Source organism: Brachyhypopomus gauderio, chromosome 1 (assembly GCF_052324685.1).
Source record: "Brachyhypopomus gauderio isolate BG-103 chromosome 1, BGAUD_0.2, whole genome shotgun sequence".
Lineage (NCBI taxonomy): Eukaryota > Metazoa > Chordata > Actinopteri > Gymnotiformes > Hypopomidae > Brachyhypopomus > Brachyhypopomus gauderio.
The window spans coordinates 31,390,071-31,411,463 of NC_135211.1; the positions used below are offsets into that span (position 1 = coordinate 31,390,071).

General features: G+C 39.6%; 2 protein-coding genes and 1 long non-coding RNA gene across 10 annotated transcripts in view; 1 reads left to right on the forward strand and 2 right to left on the reverse strand.

The window, feature by feature from the left end:
• The window catches only part of nisch (nischarin), a 28,627-nt gene extending 19,518 nt beyond the window's left edge, over positions 1-9,109 (reverse strand). For 4 of the 8 annotated variants that reach the window (XR_013131850.1, XM_077009253.1, XM_077009241.1 and 1 more), the window contains exons 1-8: positions 8,902-9,109; positions 7,998-8,081; positions 7,694-7,876; positions 6,955-7,003; positions 2,665-2,828; positions 2,419-2,514; positions 2,238-2,333; positions 930-1,082 (exon numbers count right to left, since the gene is read on the reverse strand). Coding sequence is in view for 5 of the 8 variants with exons in the window: in XM_077009253.1 (XP_076865368.1) it covers positions 930-1,082; positions 2,238-2,333; positions 2,419-2,514; positions 2,665-2,828; positions 6,955-7,003; positions 7,694-7,876; positions 7,998-8,081; positions 8,902-8,973 (897 nt within the window). In the remaining 3 variants the exon portion in view is untranslated. The remainder of the gene's footprint in view (positions 1-929; positions 1,083-2,237; positions 2,334-2,418; positions 2,515-2,664; positions 2,829-6,954; positions 7,004-7,693; positions 7,877-7,997; positions 8,082-8,901) is intronic. The other 4 variants (XR_013131852.1, XR_013131854.1, XM_077009234.1 and 1 more) reach the window with 2 other exon arrangements.
• A 995-nt stretch (positions 9,110-10,104) lies between these two features.
• LOC143517122 (uncharacterized) lies at positions 10,105-11,460 on the forward strand. The gene has a single exon (XM_077009279.1). It carries the CDS (start codon positions 10,532-10,534, stop codon positions 11,174-11,176), a length of 645 nt encoding a protein of 214 aa, XP_076865394.1. The 5' UTR covers positions 10,105-10,531; the 3' UTR covers positions 11,177-11,460.
• Positions 11,461-18,436: 6,976 nt separating this feature from the next.
• LOC143517196 (uncharacterized) lies at positions 18,437-21,149 on the reverse strand. The gene is made up of 3 exons (XR_013131899.1): positions 20,974-21,149; positions 20,724-20,828; positions 18,437-19,793 (listed from the first exon to the last, which is right to left on the reverse strand). It is a non-coding gene; the product is annotated as an uncharacterized LOC143517196 (long non-coding RNA).
• Between the last annotated feature and the right edge of the window lie 244 nt (positions 21,150-21,393).

Below are 21,393 nucleotides of genomic sequence, written 5' to 3' on the forward strand. Positions count from 1 at the left end.
GATTTGCGCTTTATGACATGGCACGTTATCCTGCTGGAAGTAGCCATCAGAAGATGGGTACACTGTGGTCATAAAGAGATGGACATGGTCAGCAACAATACTAAGGCTGAGGCTGTGGTGTTGACACAATGCTCAATTGGTACTAATGGGCCCAAAGCATGCCAGGTAAATATCCCCCACACCACTGCACCACCATCACCAGCCTGAACCGTTGATACAAGGCAGGATGGATCCATGCTTTCATGTTGTTGATGCCAAATTCTGACCCTAACATCCAAATGTTGCAGCAGAAATCAAGACTCATCAGACCAGGCAACATTTTTCCAATCTTTTATTGTCCAATTTTGGTGAGCGTGTGCGAATTGTAGCCTCATTTTCCTGTTCTTAGCTGACAGGAGTGGCACCCGGTGTGGTCTTCTGCTGCTATAGTCCATCTGCCTCAAGGTTCGACGTGTTGTGTGTTCAGAGATGCTCTTCTGCATGCCCCAGTTGTAACAACTGGTTATTTGAGTTACTGCTGCTGTTCTATCAGCTCAAACCAGCCTGGATATTCTCTTCTGACCTCTGGCATCAACAAGGCATTTGTGCCCACAAAACTCTTTTTCGGACCATTCTCTGTAAACCTTAGAGATGTTTCTGCATGAAAATCCCAGTACATCAGCAGTTTATGAAATACTTAGACCATGCCATGTTCAAAGTCCCTTCCCCCCCCCCCCCCCCCCCATTCTGATGCTTGGTTTGAACTTCAGCAGATCGTCTTGGCCATGTCTACATGCCTAAATGCATTGAGTTGCTGCCATGTGATTGGCTGATTCGACATTTGCGTTAATGAGCAGTTGGACAGGTGTTCCTAATAAAGTGGCCAGTGAGTGTATGGCTCACAAAAATGGTGACGGAACAGCAAAAACAGAACGGCAAACTTTACTCACCACAGACTCGTCGATGCAACAGATGGAATTGCAGCTCATGTCAAGAGTGGTCAGCATCTTCCATGTGGGAATGATGGCGGTCACCGGGCAGTCTGTGTCCACACCTTCTGGTTCCCACTGGGCAAACTCTGCAGCTTCCGGGACTAAAATTTCCTAACCAAGACAGAAGGCAAAAAGAGAGATGACCTTAACAAAATCACGGACAGACCGGAGTGGAATTTTAGTTGTTATTAAACACTGGCCTATTACAGATCATTAAGAATCAATTTATCTTGAGGGTTGAAGAGTACGCCCCCACCATCAAAGACGTAGTGATTTTTAGCATGTAATATGTTAGTTAGATTTTCCCAGATAACATGATGGTGGCACCTTCATTTCCACATTCCAATATACCATGCAGTTCAGCATTAATTGAAAGGTTAAGAAATTATAAAACTGATGTACGATTGCAGATAGGAAAGTAAGAAATTAATAAGATGGATGGATAAGAATAATTATTGGGTTATCACTGCAATTAAAACATCAGAAGAAACATGGGAAGGTTATATGGTCTGCAAATCTGGCTATTAAAATGGTGTGTGCACTACACAGATTTTGTCTCAAATAAATTTCACAATAGATTTCAGGCCTGGACTGAAAAAGGACTTATTCCATTTTGTAGACAAGAGGACATTTAAGAGCTTTGGCAGATGAAATATGGTTTGGAACTAAATGACATTCTTGGATATCGCCGAATCCGATTTTATGTTGGTCAAAACATGGCAAAAGCACCAAAGATGGGTAAAACCGACATATCGAAAGTATTTTTGTCTGCATGTAAATCGGAGGGGTACATCTAGATAAAATAAAGAATATTCCATGTACAATGGAAATCAACTTGTCCAGGCATGTGGAGATAATTCTCTTGGAAACACATCATGTTCTTTCTCATCACACCCTTGCAAAAGCAAAACTGTGGGGAAAACAAAGAAGCAGACCAGTTTCATGTTTTGGGGAGCTGCAGAGTTCTCATTTGAAAGGGGATACATAGCAAGAGCTCCCCCACTTTGCTGCAAACTGTTTTGTTTCAAAGATACTTCTTAAATCCTGGGAAAGCTTTGTCAGTATGCACTGTTGATTTTCATTATATATTCATTATTTTCATCATATTGATGATTTTATATGTTGCAGTAGTATTGACACATTTTATCAGTGTATTGTTATGACAAATTTCAAAATGTATTTAAAAATAAATTAATAAAATTGTTAACATGGTCCTTACGCAATGCCATTAGGAATGTTTCTTACAATGCCTTGCAGCGGACGTACCTTCATTGAGGCAGCGGAGTGGTGGATGCTCAGCGTAACGAGGGAAGGCCTCAGTGAAGGAAACCCCTTTAACTGTCCTGAACTGCACTCGCTGATCTGAAAAACAGCACAAAGATTTTACATGGAGACCAGCTCATTCAGCCCAAATGGAAAGAACTCCTTGAGTGGTTTTTCTTTTTACTTCAATCTGGAGCAGAGATTTGAAGACAGAGAGGTCAAATGGTAGTGACTGCTCCTCGATATTGCTAGTGCCCACAACTCCTTTAGCTCCAGGGATCTGCAAATTCACAAAATTCACAATATATTAGTAGCATTACATGAGCCTACCAGTTAATATACTCTCATAGAACTTTACATAAGTGGTGCATGGACCCATGACTTTGAGCTGCTGAGCAGGGAGGCCTAACGAGCAAAACAAATGTGAAACCTTTAGATATTTGAGCCGGCAGGCAAAGTCCAGTATGTGACCCAGATCTGCCTTGGCGTCTCCATTGGCACAGGTCGGCTTGGCGAGCTTCAGCTGCTGGGTAATGGCATACAGCTGTAAAGGCCTCAAGACGAAGACCTCACCCGCAACTAACAACTGTTCACCTGAGGGATAGAGCCAAAATGGGAGCCTGGTTAAATCATAGAGTACTATGAGTATTTTTCTCATTAAATCACATTTTTATCCAAAGTCGAAAACACAAGATTTTGCCATAGTATTGCACCCATGTGCTGCCTTACACATGAAATACAGTATGATAAATATGTGCAGTTATGAGCCTACACAGCTCGAATAACCCACATTCTGCAGCATAATGCTAATGTATCCGTTCATAGCATGTTATATGGTCACGGTACAAATCAAATCAATATTTATTTATATAGTGCTTTTTACAACAGTTGTTGTCACAAAGCAGCTTTACAAGTGTCTGAGTCCAAGCCCCCAGTGAGCAAGCCAAGGGCGACAGTGGCATGGAAAAACTCCCTAAGAGCATGAGGAAGAAACCTTGAGAGGAACCAAGACTGGGGGGGGGGGACCCATCCTCCTCTGGCCAAAGCGGGTCACCATGACAACAATTTAAAGAGAGAAAAACAAAGAAAAGATGTGAAGGATAAATAAATTCCAGCCCCTATACAGCTCCGGATTCCTACATATGGGCGTGTCTACATGTCTGTCACGGTACAGCCCATGACTCCTCCCCTTTGGGCATGTCCGTATGTGGATTTGCACATCCATGTTCTTCCGTGTTTTTTGTTGTGTGTGTGTGTTATTCATATCACCTGTTCCTTGTCTTGGTGACGACGTGTGCTACAGTTATGTGTATATTGAAGTGCGTGTCTTGTCCTTGTTCCCCGTCTGTTATTGTTTGACTTGTGGTGGTGTGTTCGTGTGTCGTTAATCTGTTTAGTGCCAACTGCTAAAATACTTCTAAATAAGAATAGTGATTCCGTCTAGCTGTTCTTGTCCTGCGCGCTCCTCAGTAACTGCATATAGCTTTCCAGTTTAAACTTCTTAAATTTCAATTAGCAATTAGTATTATTTCGTTTCAGACTTTTTTTTTTCATTTTAATACATTTGCATAATAACTGGTACTATTAAAGTGGGAAAAATTTACTATCTGGGCCTGTGCACATATATAAAGGCATCATGAGTGCCAGCCCACACACTATGAATACAGACAACATAAAGACACTGACTCTCATTAGCATCGCTACCAATGTTACCCCCACCACCACCCCCCCTTTATATAAAATAGGGATCAGTACAACTGCAGATAATGAAGATGAAGGAAACTTAAAACAGTCACTTAGATAATTCAGAGAACAAAAAATCCAAAGAATATTCTGGATTATTTGAAATTAATATTCTGGATTATGGTCTTTTCCAGTGTCTCACGCTCAGCGCCGTGCTCTTTATTTGGTCAATACTAAAAGTCTCACTTCAGGGTCATCTCCACTTGAAGATTCTGAACGCATGGATGTAAATATCAATATACAATTTTGCACAAGAAAAGACTTTAAGAAAAACTAGATGCCTCCTGTCAAAAAGAATGCTCAATGGTGACAAAAACAAGACAATAAAAGTATTTTAAAAGTGCATGCAAGATGAGACAGAAATAAATCACTACATCTATAAACAAAACTATTCTATCGTTAACTCTAAAGTAAACACCTAGACAGTCTTCTCTCTATGATCATTAACAGGTACACCAAATACCTGCAATACATTAAAAAGAAAAGCCAACCAACGCCAAAAACGCTAACAGATAGCCCCTGAAAATTATAAAATTACAAACATACTTTGATACACATTTTGAACAATTTCATGTAATCAAATAATCATCCTTTATATTTAAATAAAGGAATAACTGTATTTAAAATACTTTATTTGTAAAGCACGTTGACTTACAGTAAATCTGTAAAGTACAGATTGATCTTCTATTCGTATGAAATATACTAGCCCTGACATGCCTTAACAGGTTCTGGGTTTTGGTTTTAGGTGTGCGTACATTCTGGAAAGAGAAATGGCCTACAAACACACACACACACACACACACACACACACACACACACACACACACGTGCGCGCGCACACATGGACACAAATATACACACACGCCCATGCAGTTGCAATTGATGCTAAATCAAGAAGGGTTTGCATTCTTTAGCTTGCTGTCCAGGATCAGATGAACTCACCTACTACAATATCAGGTTAGTTTGCCACTGCTTGTTTACTGGTTTGGATCAGATAAGGAATATTCACACAGCAGGTAAAACTGCCCCATATCCAATTCTCTGGCCAAAAAAAAAAAAACCATATTAGTCTGAACAGGCTCTTAAGTATGCCAAAATAAAATCCATGCACATCCACATGCAAGCAATCAAAATGGGAGTCCCCAGTCAGTCATATCCTTACGTGCTAATGTTAATCTGCAGTAGAAATCAGAAACAATCAATCACAAGACCACAGAGTAGCTGTGGTAAGTGCCTTCTAATTTTGTTTGTACAAAAAGATCTTCTCAAATGTTCAGGAAACCTCATCATGCAACCGCTAAAACTTACTCATTACCATCATCGTCGTCCATACCGCCCAGCAACACAAAAATATAATGAATGCCGAGTGTGAATTACGTATAACTCACACAAATCTCAATCTGACCAAGTCACAGCGCTGCGTCTCAGATTACACTACAATGTATGAAAGTTGTCCAAAACAGTATTGAAAATATCAAATTTGCTGTTTTTTGCCATTCCTAATTCTATGCAAATGACCAATCAGTCTCATATGGAGGAAAAGGCTTTATTTGGTCCACGGAGTGTTGGGGGGCATGCAGCTTATTTGCTTGTTTTTAGTTTGGTCATTGACAAGGGCCACATAAGTCAAATGTATTATCATCAACAATTAATCAAATAAAACAATACCATTCAAGGTAAAAAGGTACAATTACCTAATCTGCTTTATATAGAATAGCAGCATAATCCAAAACTGTCCAATTAGCTGGAACCCATCTTCAATCTGTAATCACCCCGCAACAACTTTAAGCAAAATTCAAACTCGATTATAGTAAAACATTTGTATTAGCAGAGGGTCCAATTAATTTGAGAATACTCTTTATATATATCCTAATCTAGAACAAGGTTATGAGATTGCAGGCTAAATAAAACAACAAATGAATTCCAGTGCAGTCTTTATACAGTATATGCAAAACATTAAACAGGCATTAGCTAAATCTTTCATAGGCATGATCAGAAAGTCCCTCCAGTTAGGTGGCAGTCTGACCATACAACACATTATTACACCTATATACTGGACAATTTTTGCATATGCAGCAAGACTGCTAAGCTTAGGGTTGGATTGATTTTTTGTTCCACTTTTAAGATGAAATATCCCCATATGCCATTTCATGCCAACTCTCTGTAAACGAGTCCAGGCACTGCTGACGAGGCTCTGACCCAACCCGAACAGGTGGGTTACAGTCTCCATGGCCGCTCACCACGTGCTCACCGCAACTCTTATTACAAACTCAGTCAGGATAATTTCCTGACAAGTCACACACCCAAACACCCCCCGATCTCACTGCTGTCAGCATTGTGTTCAAAGGGCCAGGTCAAGTAGAGTTTCACATAATAAAAGTTCAATATTTTCAAAATGAGGATATAGTGCTGTTTTCAGTTCAATCCATGGAGGGGTGGCCATGACACCTCACTGACCATCTCCCCCATCCGTCTTAAGTGCTCCACCATTTGGACGTATTCAGGGACGTTTTACATCTCACCATGGACAGTGGATACTACACTGTGTAGATCCCAACTGCCACATGGGCCTTGAGTGCAATATGCACTGTGCTGAGTTTTCTGGTCTTTTTGTCCAGAGCTTCCAGCTTAACTTCACTAAATTATTGTGCCTGCTGGGTATCTGAAGGCGGGCAGGGCATGTGATTATGGCTACGATCGTTCAGCTACGCCCCATTCAGCTAGGCCCTGAGCACCTGCCTGTGGACACTGCTATCCTTGTCTTATTTATGTTTTTAAAAGGAATAGAAATCATTTTCAGTAGTCATTTACTATTAATAATGAAAAATATCACTCTTACCATTGCAAAAGGTATCATTAATTACATGAAGGCATATTAAATCAATCAAACGATGAGCTACCCAGATATTCCCATTTACAAGCATGGCAAGAGTAATGTAGTAAAAGACTAGTAAATAAGAAACTAGGATAATCATACCTCTGTGAAACAGATCTTCTGCCAGAGTAGCTGTGATCCCATTAATTTCCTGGAACATAGTATAGCAAAAGCCTCATTCATTAAGTCTTGGGTTACAAACACATCTGAAAAATCTAAAATGCACATTGGTTACACATGCACACACACGCATGTTTGTGTACCTCTCCATCAAAAAAAACAAAATGTTAATCAACTTGATTCAAAGTTCTATTTATTTTTATTTTCAGATTTCTACAGCCTTATTAGCAAAGACTTGTTCTTTGATAAGGCAAGTCGTTTTAACTTCAGGCTCACTAACGCAAGAGTACCGTTATCAAAGACAAGCTATAACTTAGTTTAATAGTTGGGTTGGTCTGTGTAAACATTTACTAAACACCTCGCTATCACCTTTAAACATTTACCAACTTGAGCATTCTTAATACACACCAACATGCAAAAACTTCTCCTATTAAATCTACTGTAGCAGGAGTCATTTATAAAAATAATAATAATCGAGAAGTAGCTCCCTGACCAAAGACCATGTGTGGATTTAGATGTAGTTAGTATACTTTAAGCCATAACTTCAGAAATGCTGATTGGTGTGAAACACTGAGGCTGCGAAACTGTTCACTAACAAGTATCAAGTGAAAAACTGAATACCACAGTTAAGCGACAACAGCTTCTGTACAGGATTACACTGCAGTTGAAAACTGCAACTCTTCTTTAATACGCTGTGCTTTTAATATGTCAAACCACTTACATATAAATGGAAATGCAGAAAGATGGATAAGACTTTTGGGGCAGTCACTGGAAATCTGCTGAGCAGAGTCTGAAGATACACTTCCAGCTCCTTCTGCCTCTTTTCTACAAGGCTTTTGGAATTTTTACCAATTATCTTCTTAGGTGGCAACAGATGCTTATCGATCTTCTTCTGTGATGTCAGCTGAAATAAGTATTACACAAAAATCACCACAACATTATCGTGTTACTGTAAAGTGAAGGCTTCCATTTCCTGTGGGACCAAATGTATAAAACATTTCACTTGTAAAGTCCAGCTGTCTTACCTTTTCATGCAAATCATAGAAGTCACTGTAGCGATGCTTCGTAGTCCACCGATGATCTCCAACCTTCATCTCAATGATGTAAACCTAAGCGCAATTTTAAATGACCTCACCATTAAAAACCTTTGCATTCCAATTTACTTTCCTGGAATGGTTGAGTATTTTAAAGGGATCTGAATATTCTACATGAAATAAGCTACTTTACAACATAACCAATGTTTCACTAATTTTTATAACTAAAATAACACTTTAAATAACAATGACAGCCTATGCACGTTTCTCGATACAATTTAAACTATGCATGATGATCAAATCTCTCCAATAACAAGAAATAACATGTAAAATAATACAGAAACTCAAAATAACAGAGAAAGTTCCTTGAACTACACACTGAGAAAACATTACAAACTTAATTTTGCAGCTATTTAATAACTTGCGGACGTCACTTAATAAGCTAACCCAGCTAGGTTAACGCTTGTCTAGGTAAAATACATGCGGCCATGTAGCTAATGTCTTATTATTGCTTGTGAAACGTCGTCAAACGTTGAATATGAAATCCTACAACCGTCCCAGGCAGCTCAACCCTGGCTGTTACTGTGGCGCTGCAGTGAGGCAGAAAGACGACCAGCTAAAGAAAAACACTGATAAATATATTTAACATGTTATTGCTACTCGTGACTGGATCTAAAATAACCAATTAGGTAGAAACACCGACAGCTAATAATGTCAGCTGTTAATGACCAGCTGTCTAATGTCCATGTATTTATCTTATCGACGAGCTCGCCAGATAGATCTTGTCGTTAGCCACCTAGCATAGCTAGCGGAGTTAGCAGTGTTAGCACAGCTAACACAGTTACCACAGTTGTGCGCCCGAGCTAACAGCTATCTTTGCCAAATAAACACTTACGGTGTAGTTTTCCACAAGCTCCGATCCAACAATGCAAACATTTTTATCTGTGTTTTGCGCGACACAATCCATTTCACAAAATTCTAACTAAACCATTAGGAGAACCGGAGGGTCGCTGTCTGCTCTAACGGACACGTCTGTGAAGACGACTGCGGCGACAACACTCCGATCCCTCCATCTTTGTTATGAATCCCGCTGCGAGCCGCCGCCTCTTCTTCTGCAGTGCAGTCTAACGGCACGGAGGGCCGCGGACGGTGTACTGCCGCCTACCGTACTAGTGTGGTATCTACTGCAACATGGCCATAGTCCTCTGAGAGCCACTATTACTACTCAAATGTGCGTTTTAAACATTGCATTTAGAGCACGAAAGGGGACACTAATATTTATTTTTCCTCATGTTAGAGAAAATCTGTAACCTCCAAGCAACGCAGTGTACACACTAGACGTTAGGCCACAGGCTTCACGTAGCTACGCATTTCCATTGTGGTAATATTAATGCTAATCTAGCTGTTCTTGTGGTTCTTATGAGTTCTTCTCTCGTCCTCATTGTGTACGTCAATGCAACAAAGCATGAACGAGTTTTATTAAAATGCAGTAAATTCTCTATATGTGAACTACTGTTGTAAACCCACACTCGGAGTTGTTAAAGTTGGACTAAAGTTCACTTGGTTAACTTAAACTAAAGTCAGCTGCTAAATATTGACGGTAAACAAGTGGTTGCTAAACACTTGAACGATTTTACAAAGCCACCGTATTGAAAAATACTGACGTTCCATCGCGCAACGGACGCTTTGTTTTGTCCCGATACGGCACGTACACAGCGTGAAAAACGTCTGACAGGCCCTTTGTGCTTATGAGCGGGGTAGCTGATCCAGCACCCGTGTGGCTTTCTCTCTTCTGAGAATAAAAACGCATTATGGAACAGCAGTAGCTGATCCCAGACCAGCAGTTAGGATAATATTGAAGTAGAAACCACGCGTTCAAAGTCATAGGGGTAACTTTCTTCCGTTTCTTAAAAAGTAGAATGTGCTTTATTTGTACTTTTGTTTGATTACGTTTACGTTTTTTGTAATGAAATAGTAAAATTTTAGGCTTTATTTTATCCATGTGTTATATCTCCATCTCAAATAACACTTATACACCCCTACACTCGAGAGCACTTCCAGCGTCCCGAAGCCATATAAGCCCCTATGCAGTTCATTGTAGAGTAGTTGATGACTGTCTCTAGAAGTGTGGTGCTATTGTTATAGGCAGTGCGAGGTAGTTTGTGGCTACACATACACACCTATAACAAACCACAGACATATTCTCAATTTCCAATATATAGGTCAACGAGGTATTTTGTGAATTACGAAGGAAGACAGACTTAGACTTCGAGGGGTGTGACTGGTCGCGAGGTTGGCAGGCGCGCGCGTCAAGCTGTCTGTACCCGAGCCACCGCATCAGGCTATGTGCTGTCTAAAGCCAGTGACAAAGAAAAAATCACAAAAGATTGTAAAAAGGTAGACCATTCGAGTTGGTCGTGAAGAACCACGAGAAGCAAACCACCAAACAGAGAAATTCATTCTTTGTTTTCTCGACGCTGTTCGCAGCTGAGAAGATTATGTGAGAGAGACGAGCACAGGTTTGAATGCTGTGCGAAGACAGAATGTGTGGGAAAGGCATGATATGCGACTGGGGTGTCTACAGCCGAATCTCAAACAAAGACAAGCCCAAGGATGAGTCAAGGGGAGGCAACATCAAACACAGCTGGTACAAATGTGGAAGGAGGCAAGGATTTCGTGCGAGAAGAGGGCACCATCCCGGGTTTGGCCGACATCAGCTAAGACCTCGACACTCTGTTTCTTTGCGTCCAGCCAACATCCAAGGCAACAGAGCACCGGGTATGAGAGCCCCGAGAAACACCAACCAGTTCCTCATGCACGAAAAATATCAGATGATGCACATGCGTTCAGATTCGGTTGGCACGGACAGTGGGTCTGACTGCGAAATGGACTTTGCGGATATGGACTCTTATCTCGGCGTCCTGGAGAACGCTAGAGGCGCACTTCTGGACAGTCCCGATCTCCCCTCACCACCTACAGCCCGATTTTGTGCACGACAGCTGAACAACTGTCAACCGTTTACCATCTTCAGTTTCAACGAATTGGATCAAGAAGAGAGTATGCAGTACTTTCCGTCTGAGAGCGACGTCATGCAGAGTGAAGATTTCATGCAGAAAGACTTTAAAGAGTTCTGTGACGCAGTGACTACCGTGGTGGCACCTTGTATATAGGGACCTACCACAGGTAAAATATGTACAATTTGTGTTTATAAATGTTGTTCAGACCAACAAGTATTTATTTCGTTACTGTAAATCATTTGCATTTGTCAAACCATTCTCGGTGTTTATTAGTCTACGATGTTTTGTTACGAAAGTCAGGCACTGAAGTAGGAGTGAGACTAACCAGCCAATCAGAATCCAGATCACTTGGTCGCTCGTGACAAACGGAGCCACGTCTCATGCTCTTAAGAGGCGATATGTAAATGTTTTCAGAAATAAAATGACATGTTTATGTATTTGTGCTTCGTTTCTTTTTATCTGAAATGCGTTTTAGAGTGTGTGAATCTTGTGTGATTCTTTCGCCAAAGATATGAATGAAAGGCCAGTATCTAAAACGTTGAACGTGACTTAACACTGTCAACCCCTAATGAAATTGCTATGAGGTATCAGAATTGCATTCTGTAATCTTAAACATACTGAATTTTATTGGCCTTTCGTCCATAGGTAATGAACCATGAAAGTTGTATTAACCTCGCATGCATGTAAGATGTTTTCCTATATCTAACAATAGGCTACAGTCAAATTCTGGCTTACCGTGCTCCAAGTCTAAGTAAACGATATTAAGCTATTCTGAAATCTCTGTATAGGTCAGAGTGAGCACGCACGAGCGCGGCTGAAACGCGACGCCCGTGTAACCGACAGTGTAGTGCAGGTTTGATCCACGCCCTCTTCGGTCTGTCCTGTTGCCAGTGGATTAGTATTGAGCTACGAAAACATGTCACTTCTTAATGAAGGAGAAATATGTACATCCTCTTTCAGTGTTTCTTCTTAACAAGAGGCTACTGCCGAAAGCAGCTCACGTGGGAATGTTTTATAACTGACTAACTGCTTAAACAGTGGCATTTTTCAACATAGAGCGCGTGTTAAGCACGTATTGTCAGGCGCTGTCTAGTTTAACGGAAGACAGTGTTGTGCATGCAGAGTAAAAGGAGATGATACAATACTAAGAGCCAGTCACTTGAGCAGATGTAATATGAAAACAGATGCTTTTAACTTCAAATAAATAAGATGTTACACGAAGCTGTGCTTCATAAACACCATTCAGGAATGTATCCACACCAGTCTCTATATTTTCTATAGAGATATTTTATAAAGCCATAAGTAAATGTGGTGTGTGGTCATTATTGCCCCTGATCCCACACTAGCCTGTAAAACGCTCCTTACTGAATTGGTGTACCAGAGAATGAATGGATCTACTAGCATGGTTTTCTAATTGTCTCAGTGTTTCGCATTATTCCTACAAAGACCACTGCCTTAGGTACTTTGTTAGGTGGTGTTTACAGACAACTCAGTGTGACCAACTGAATACGGTTAATGTAATTAATACCTCTTGAATGGCATAGGTGGGTCAAGAAGAAAATGTCCTCTTAGCAATAAGTGAGTTTTTTTTCATAACTTCAGACTTATTTCTATGATAGTGTTCTAAGGAACATTTTGGGGCTTGGGTGTCCCATTTGCATAGACAACATGGCTTCTTATCTTTCCATTAATAGCAATGTCATCTCTACTGACAAATATAGGATAGTTATGACAATGTAACAAAAATACCCTCCACATGTGACCTTTCTGCATTGGTTAGTTATGATATAATTAACTGTTTGGCTTATGATGTAACGATAAAGCATTACATGTGTTTAAATGTTTAGATTTTTTGTGTTGACACATTTTCACATAAGGTAAGTTACAAGATAACTGGCAAATGGGATTAAAAAAATAATTTGAACAAATATGTCACACATATCAGCATAATACAATGCAGTTATTTTAAACTGATAATCTGAAATTGGATAACAGTCAGTCAATGAGGATTAAAGCATATTTTCAGATGATAAACACTCAATAAGTTAAAAGGTGGTGCTTCATGAGACAAAGAAGGCAAAAAGAGGAAGAAAGAATACTAAACACAGAAGTCTTTGTTGTTTTGGTCAGATAACTGCCTGGACCACTTTATACTGTTAGAGGAGACTTTCCATAAAATAAAAAAAAACATTTAGTCATTGCTTCCATATAATCTGCCTTTGGAAAAACTGATTTTAAATTGACTGTAGTAATCTGAGCCCAGCAATCTAAAAGCCCTTTTTGATAAAGCTATTCTAATTAAAGTTGAGGATTTATAGATCTGGAAAACTTTGTAAACATTCTACAGACACGTCAAACTTTGACAAACTTGAGCAAGTGAAGAATACAACTGAAAGTTCATTAAACTCTAAATTGAAATGTTTACGATTGAAAAGATTTCATTCTCTCTTATAAGCAAACTCACAATGACCACGTCACCTTTAAAATGCTTTGGCGTATCCCAAGACTACTGTTGACAAAAGAAAGAGGGAGTGCTGCTGGGTGCGGTGGGGGATGGGGCCTTCATGGCTTCACATATGGAGCTTCCTCAAACACACTGTGAACTTTGCCAGAAGAGCACATGGCCCTGCCCCAGTGCACTTGCAGCAACATGTCGTGAAGCTCCGTGGGTTCTGTCACGTTAACACAGCTTTGCTTCACAAGACATGTTACCTGTGGTTAGTGATGAGTGTTTGGTAAATGATGATTAGAATAGGATGGCTATACCAACCAATGAAGAACTAGGAGAAAAGCCTCAGAAGTAGCTCAGGGACTGTGGTTCCCATGGAGAATGGTGCCTCATCCCCTCCCCTCGGTTCCCTTGTATACTGAAGAACCCGAGAGCAGAATTATGATGATAAGAAGGAAACACTCGATCCCAACGGACACTCTCACTCGGTCTCGTCTTCCTAACCATTCGCCCTCATTAGGCTGGTCTTCATGTTCTCTGTCTTTTCTTCATTCTTGTACCTCGTCTGTGCACTCCGAATATTGTACCCTATGAACATCAAAAAACAACAACAAAAGTTTTGAGCAAAGATTCATGATTTATGATCCCAAACCTTCCTTTGTCAGTTTCACAGTTTCACAGATGACTGAGTCAAAGCCAATTCTAAATATATAACTTTACTAACAAAAGATGTACCTAAGATGACAAGCCGAGGGCCAACCTCAATCAAATTATTATGTTATTGATTTTTGATAGGCATTGGTTTTAGGGTATTCCAGTGTACTATTGGAAGTTACTTGGTCACCAGTGTTTTGCAGTAACTGCCATTACAGATTATTACGGGACTGTCCACACAGATGTCTGATCATGGAGCAATGTCTGTTTTAGGCCAAACATTGCATCATTTAAAAAATATAACCAACCACCCAATTAAGCAAATAACAAAAACAAATGCAAGTGCAATATACATTTCCTTTTGTGAAAAATGGAAATCTGGTCAACATGACCACTTTAATACTGGATTATTTTAATGTTTGAACATTTCTGCTTATAGACAATAGCTTTCTCTCAATAGCTTTCCCTCTTATTTTTGGTGTAAACCCAGTCTTTAATACAGACTTCACCATCTCTCTGAGAATCTTGTACCAATACTTTGTGCAAAATATAATTGGTTGTATTTTTTTCATTTGAGAGCTTTTAAAATGTTTCATTAAGCATTAAATACTGCCTGCCTATGTCATTTATGTGTATTGCCAAAAGACAGATGACAGCTTTGCTGCTTCAACAGTTAGTTCAATCGAATACACCCATCCAGTGTAACATGTCCCTTATAACCAGCAAGGCATTCTGGCTCACCTAATACAATACTACACCTGTAGACAGTGTAGTGAAACTGTGAACATATATTATACAACAAGCCACCTTTATTAATTGTAATGAAATGTGAAGTGTTTCAGCCAATATTTCATAGCACACACATTGTTCAAAGCAAACACATACAATTTAAGGTGGGGGAAAAACATGTATCAAAGACACACAAACTTGAGTGCAGAGGTGACGCCTACAAAATGTATAACAGCCAATCAGGAGGGAAAATGCCTTGTAAAGGTCTAGTGATGACAGGCCTGAGCTCAGAACTGGAGGGGTGGAGGTGGGGGCTTGAAAAGAAGGAGTGGACCTTCAAGTGTGGAAAAGTACAGCCATCTGAATCTTTTTTAAGACTAAAGTAGAGCATCACAGACTACCCATTGTAAATTCAGGAGTCTTGCGCAATGCACTTTGTCAGTTAATCACCACAGCCGCGGATGTCAGGACAAATGCTTCAGTTTGACAGTCGGTGTAGTCTGTATCTACAGAGCGTGCACGCCAGCACTTGGGTTTTATGAAACATTTTAACATGCATGTGCATATCAAGTAACATCAGCACAGCTGTTGTATCCAAATCCTATTCATAAAATCCATGTATCACATGCAGTCATTTGTGTGTCTGTGTGTCAGTGGGGGATGGGATGTTATTCTGGCAAGAGACACGCCTGCCCCTCGGTCACGTGGTTCTCTCTCTCTCTCTCTCTCTCTCTCTCTCTCTCTCTTCCTGTTCAGATCAGGCCTTGGTAACAGGTAATCACTGTGTATATTTTGGCTGGGGAAGGAATTTATGAAAGACTGGTAATCTCTCAGGCCCCTCCCCTTCGAGCTCACTCTCACTCTTTCAAAACACATTCCAGTGGTTCACAAAATCAACGGGCGCATACTTTGCTTTAAGTTTCTTCTCGGAAGAGAGAGGAAAATGGAGAACAGACAAATAAAGGCAAGAATAGGATGGAAGAAAAAATAAAGGAAAAATAATATAAAATAAAGGCAAAGGCGCAAAAGAGCAATAAAACAAGGGATATATATATATATATATATATATATATATATGTGTATGAAAGGTGCTATATAAATAAACTTGCCTTGCCTTGCCTACGTATCTACGTATACCAGTCATACTGACCTTATATATATATATATAATATATATATATATATATAATTATATATATAATATATATATATATATTATATATATAATATATATATATTATATATATATATATATATATATATATATATATATATATATATATATATATATATATATATAATTATATATATAATTATATATATATATATATATAAGGTCAGTATGACTGGTATACGTAGATACGTAGGCAAGGCAAGGCAAGTTTATTTATATAGCACCTTTCATACACACTGGCAATTCAAAGTACGTAGTAAACTTTCTGACAGTCACCAATCTACCTGACACTGTGTCAGTGTGTAGAATGAACGAGAAGTAGATAAACATTTAAGGACCTGTAAGGGGAACCGAATCTCTTGAAATGATTTCCACATACCACATGGTTCATTTTATCATTCTAAACAATTGCAACCCACTATTCATACCTTACTGAAGAAAACTCATTGCATTATCTCAGTGCATTACCAGTACTAATATCATTCCGCTAGCACAAAATGGCAGCTGAGCCGTTTGTGGAGCGTTATGTCACACAAGAGAGCGGCTGTCCCCTCCTCCTTATTCACGGACACCCGACACTCGACAAGCGGCTGCGATGTCAGCACAAGCAGTGCAATAGGAAACCTGGGCGTCCTGTTGACACACGCAGCGTGGAGGGGAGAGGAAAGGCTCGTGCGCCCCGCGCAGCGCGCGGAGACGCCTACCCACGCGCTCGCCCGCACCCTTCTCGCTGACCTTTAGCAACGCTGGTTCCGAAAATGGTGCTGGATGGCCAAGAGTGTTTCATGCAGGGGCGGACTGGCATACATTGCTACCGGGGATTTCCCCGGTGGGCCGATGGGTTAGTGGGCCGCTGGCCGCCGGTGGTTTAACTCGGCCCGTGGAGGAGCCACTGCCGCGCACTGCGGCCCGTAGTCACGCTGCTGTTTAACGGTGTTATTACCTCCCCCGCTCCAGTCAGACTAACCTGCTCAGCGCGGCCGCGGACTGAACCTGTAAACACATGAACGAGTTGGACCGCGGCCGCGGACTGGGCCAGCTGATGCGGGCTGACGGTATGCAGCGGAGATCAGAAAAAAAACAACTTGTCCCAGAAAATCCGGACCGGACTACGAAAACATACAGCAATTTTAATTGTAAATAACGTTATTTTAAATGTACTGCTGTCGCCTCTGCAACGTCTAAGGCACCATGTACAAATTACCTTAACACGGTTAACACGGACGCAAGTGGCGGTCTTAAAGGTTCCAGAGCACTGCGCACTGTTTTTTTAAGCTATTGAAATTCTTAGATTAAAACTAACCACCACAAATAGGTAAGAGGAAGAAATACCCACGTTAGAGTTGTAGGTCGTTCTTTAGGATGCACTGTGTAAAACAACTTGTTTGGTGGTCTTATGATGGCTATTCCTATGTGGCTTTGTAATCATATAATTGCTGGAATTAATATTGTCCATATGACAATAAACGCAGTCATATACACTACGTGCCATGTATAGATTCATATACAGTATACACACACACACACGTATATATATATATGTATATACCTGTTGTCTGTTCCATTTGCACAAGAGCAGATAAAATTAATTCACAATCAGTGTTGCTTCTTATCTGAACACGAAGTGTGGATGACTTGGAGTTACATTGTGTTGTTTAAGTGTTCCCTTTATTTTTTTATATATAGTGGGCCAGTCTGTCAGGAACTCCCGGGCCAATTTTCCTCCCCAGTCCGCCCCTGGTTTCATGCAGTGCGTTAGTCATTAGAGCAAAAGCTAATTTTAACGTGTTCAAAAGTTGACTAAAGTACGGACCCAGGGGTGACAAATGAAAAAAAAAAAACGCTATTGTGAATCTTATAGTAAGATTTCAAGTTTTAACTGTGATATTTTATATAGGTTTAACCAATAACGTACTTTTTTGTCAAATAATCACAATTGTGTAGATATATATATATATATATATATATATATATATATATAAACCACAGGTCTGAAATATTACCTACTGTGGAAGTTATGTTAACGTGTGGAGTTAGATGTGTAAAACGGCCATGCCGTTTCCCTAAAGAGTGAATGGGGTACTTATCTACCGATAAGAACGTCAGGCACCCCGATAGCAAACATTAAAGCCGTTTTATATTCCCACCCATTCACACACAGACAGACACACACACACACGCACACACACACACACACACACACACACACACACACACAGACACACACACACCTCGTCAAACAGCTTTTCTAGGGTGTTGTTATGTAGGCCAAGACAGCGTGCTTTTCTGAGCTCTGCCCAAATGCTCGGTTATGCAAATAGTCCCCCCAAAAGTACGATGTCCCACCCACAGAACTATGCAAAGTTCTACAACCCCTGGCAAAAATTATGGGATCACCAGTCTCTGAGGATGTTCCTTCAGTTGTTTAATTTTGTAGAAAAAATCAGATCACAGACATGACAAAAAAAAACTAAAGGCATTTCAAATGGCAACTTTCTGGCTTTAAGAAACACTAAAAGAATTCAAGAAAAATAAAAGAATTGTGGTAGCCAGTAACAGTTAGATTTTTAGAACAAGCACAGGGAATAAATGATGGAATCACTCAATTCTGAGGAAAATAATTATGGAATCATGACAAACAAAATAACACGCCAACACATCACTAGTACTTTGTTGCACCACCTCTGGCTTTTATAACTGCTTGCAGTCTCTGTGGCATTGCAGCTTGCAGTCACTCTGTGACTTAATGAGTGACAAACTCATGAAGTACTCTTCATTAATCTGGCTCCAGCTTTCTCTGATTGCTGTTACCAGATCAGCTTTGCAGGTTGGAATCTTGTCATGGAGCAGTTTCTTTAACTTACACCAGATTTTCAATTGGACTGAGATGCGGACTGCTTGCAGGCCATGACATTGACGTTATGTGTCTTTCTTCAAGGAATGTTTTCAGATTTTTCTCTATGGCAAGATGCATTATCATCTTGAAAAATTATTTCATCATCCCCAAACATCCTTTCGATAGATGGGATAAGAGAAGTGTCCAAAATGTCAATGTAAACCTGTGCATTTATTGAAGATGTAATGACAGCCACCTCCCCAGTGCCTTTACCCAACCTGCAGCCCCATAGCATCAATGACTGTGAAAATGTGCATGTTTTCTTCAGACAGTCATCTGCATGAATCTCATTGGAACAGCACGAAACAAAAGTTCCAGTATCATCACATTGCCCAATGCAGATTCGAGATTCATCATTAAATATGACTTTCATTCAGTCATCCACAGTCCACGACAGCCTTCCTTAGCCCATTGTAACCTTGTTCTTTTCTGTTTAGGTGTTAGTGGTGGCTTTCTTTGAGCTTTTCTGTATGCAAATCCCATTTCCTTTAGTCGGTTTCTTACAGTTCGGTCACAGACGTTGACTCCAATTTCCTCCCATTTGTTTCTCATTTGTTTTGTTGTACATTTTTTGTTTTCAATGCATATTGCTTTAAGTTTTCTGTCTTGACGCTTTGATGTCTTCCTTGCTCTACCTGTATGCTTGCCTTTAACCACCTTCCCATGTTGTTTGTACTTGGTCCAGGTTTTAGACACAGCTGACTGTGAACAACCAACATCTTGTGCAACACTGCGTGATGATTTACCCTGTTTAAGGAGTTTGATAATAATCTCCTTTGTTTCAATTGACATCTCTGGTGTTGGAGCCATGATTCATGTCAGTCTACTTGTTGCAATAGCTCTCCAAGGTGTGATCACTCCTTTTTACACTAAAAAAAATTGTGGAGTAGGGTTTACTTAGGAAAAGTTTTTCCACGTAAAACAGCAAGTAAATTTAACAAAGCACATATTCATAATATATAATTCATACAATTCATATAATTCACAATATTTACTCGTAATTTTCAGTGTATTTAACTACAAATGTTTCACGTTGCAACATGTTATGTACACTAAAATACAATTAGATTTTACTCAGCATACTTTTGTAGATTTTACTACAACAATGTAGCACCACATTCTCCCATGGCTTTTATTATTTACATAATAGTAGTAATTAATTTTTGAAGTTCTTTAGTAATGCTTAACTGCAAAATATTTTGTTTATTACAGTATTAATTTCTAATACAAAACATGCATTAAAATGTTGCAATCAAAGCATTGCACAACATATTGCAAAGAAGCTAGAAAACTTGCTACTTTTATTGCGGCAACAGTAACACCAGCTCACACAAACACTGCGTTAATATCGCACGAGAGAAAAATTCATCTGGAAGATGAATGCCCCGCCCCCTACTAAACAACAATAACATTAGGGATAGCCTGCGACGCTACAATATATAAACCTTTAAATATTCTTAAAATATTCACATATTGATGTACAGAAAAAAATACTTCAGCAGCTAAACTACATAACTAAGACGTTAACACGGCGAAGCCTTTCCAAAAACACACTTGAATCTAAAGTACATTCATATGATTATATTATCTACACTGTTAATACTTTAATGGTGACCATCCGTATTTCTGAACGTAAATTGCTAATCCCAGTTAGCATAAGTTACTTCTGCCAGGCATGTCAATAACCCGAACTGGAAATAAACTTAACATTCCCTCAGTTAAGCTAACCGGTTGGTTCGTTAACATGGCAGGCTCATATCACATTTAAACATAACGTTTATCTAAAAAGTGAAACGTACGTTAAACGGTATCTCCGCTGCACTCCGTGTGAAAAACGTTTGGCTTGCTGACGTCACTGCGCATGCGTGGATCCTGCAAGTGACCTTTTGCCGTTTTCAGTTTTGCTGCTCACAAAAAGAAAAAAAATACAAAAACGTTGTAAATTTTACTTTGCCATTTAGACTAAAATTTACAAATGTATTTGAAGACAAACAATTACCAAGAAACATCAAGTATTGCATATAGTTTTAATTGGATAGCATAACCAACCGCAGTTCTAGACCAGCAGTTCCAAGGCTTGCCATACGTAGGTTCAGCGGCTTGTATATTGTAATAATCCGTTGTATAAAGAGCTTGTATATGTATAAATATGCCCATTGATTCTCAATTGTTTTCGTCAAATCTATAACCTTTGACCAAAAACAGTATCTGGATATTACGTTACATTCCGAACCGCTAGGTGGCGCATGTCTAAAACTGCAGTTGGCTCTCCGGCTGTGGATGCATCTCGAAATTCTTAACTAGACTGTACTAGATTATTCAGATAGTACTTAAATAAATTTAATTATATTTACAAACCCCAAAAAGTTTTTTTTACAGTGTACCTGCATACTAACAAGCAACTTTAATCTGATGCAGGTATTAGTGTAGTGTTTGTAATGAAAATTTGCAGGGTGATTCCATAAAATT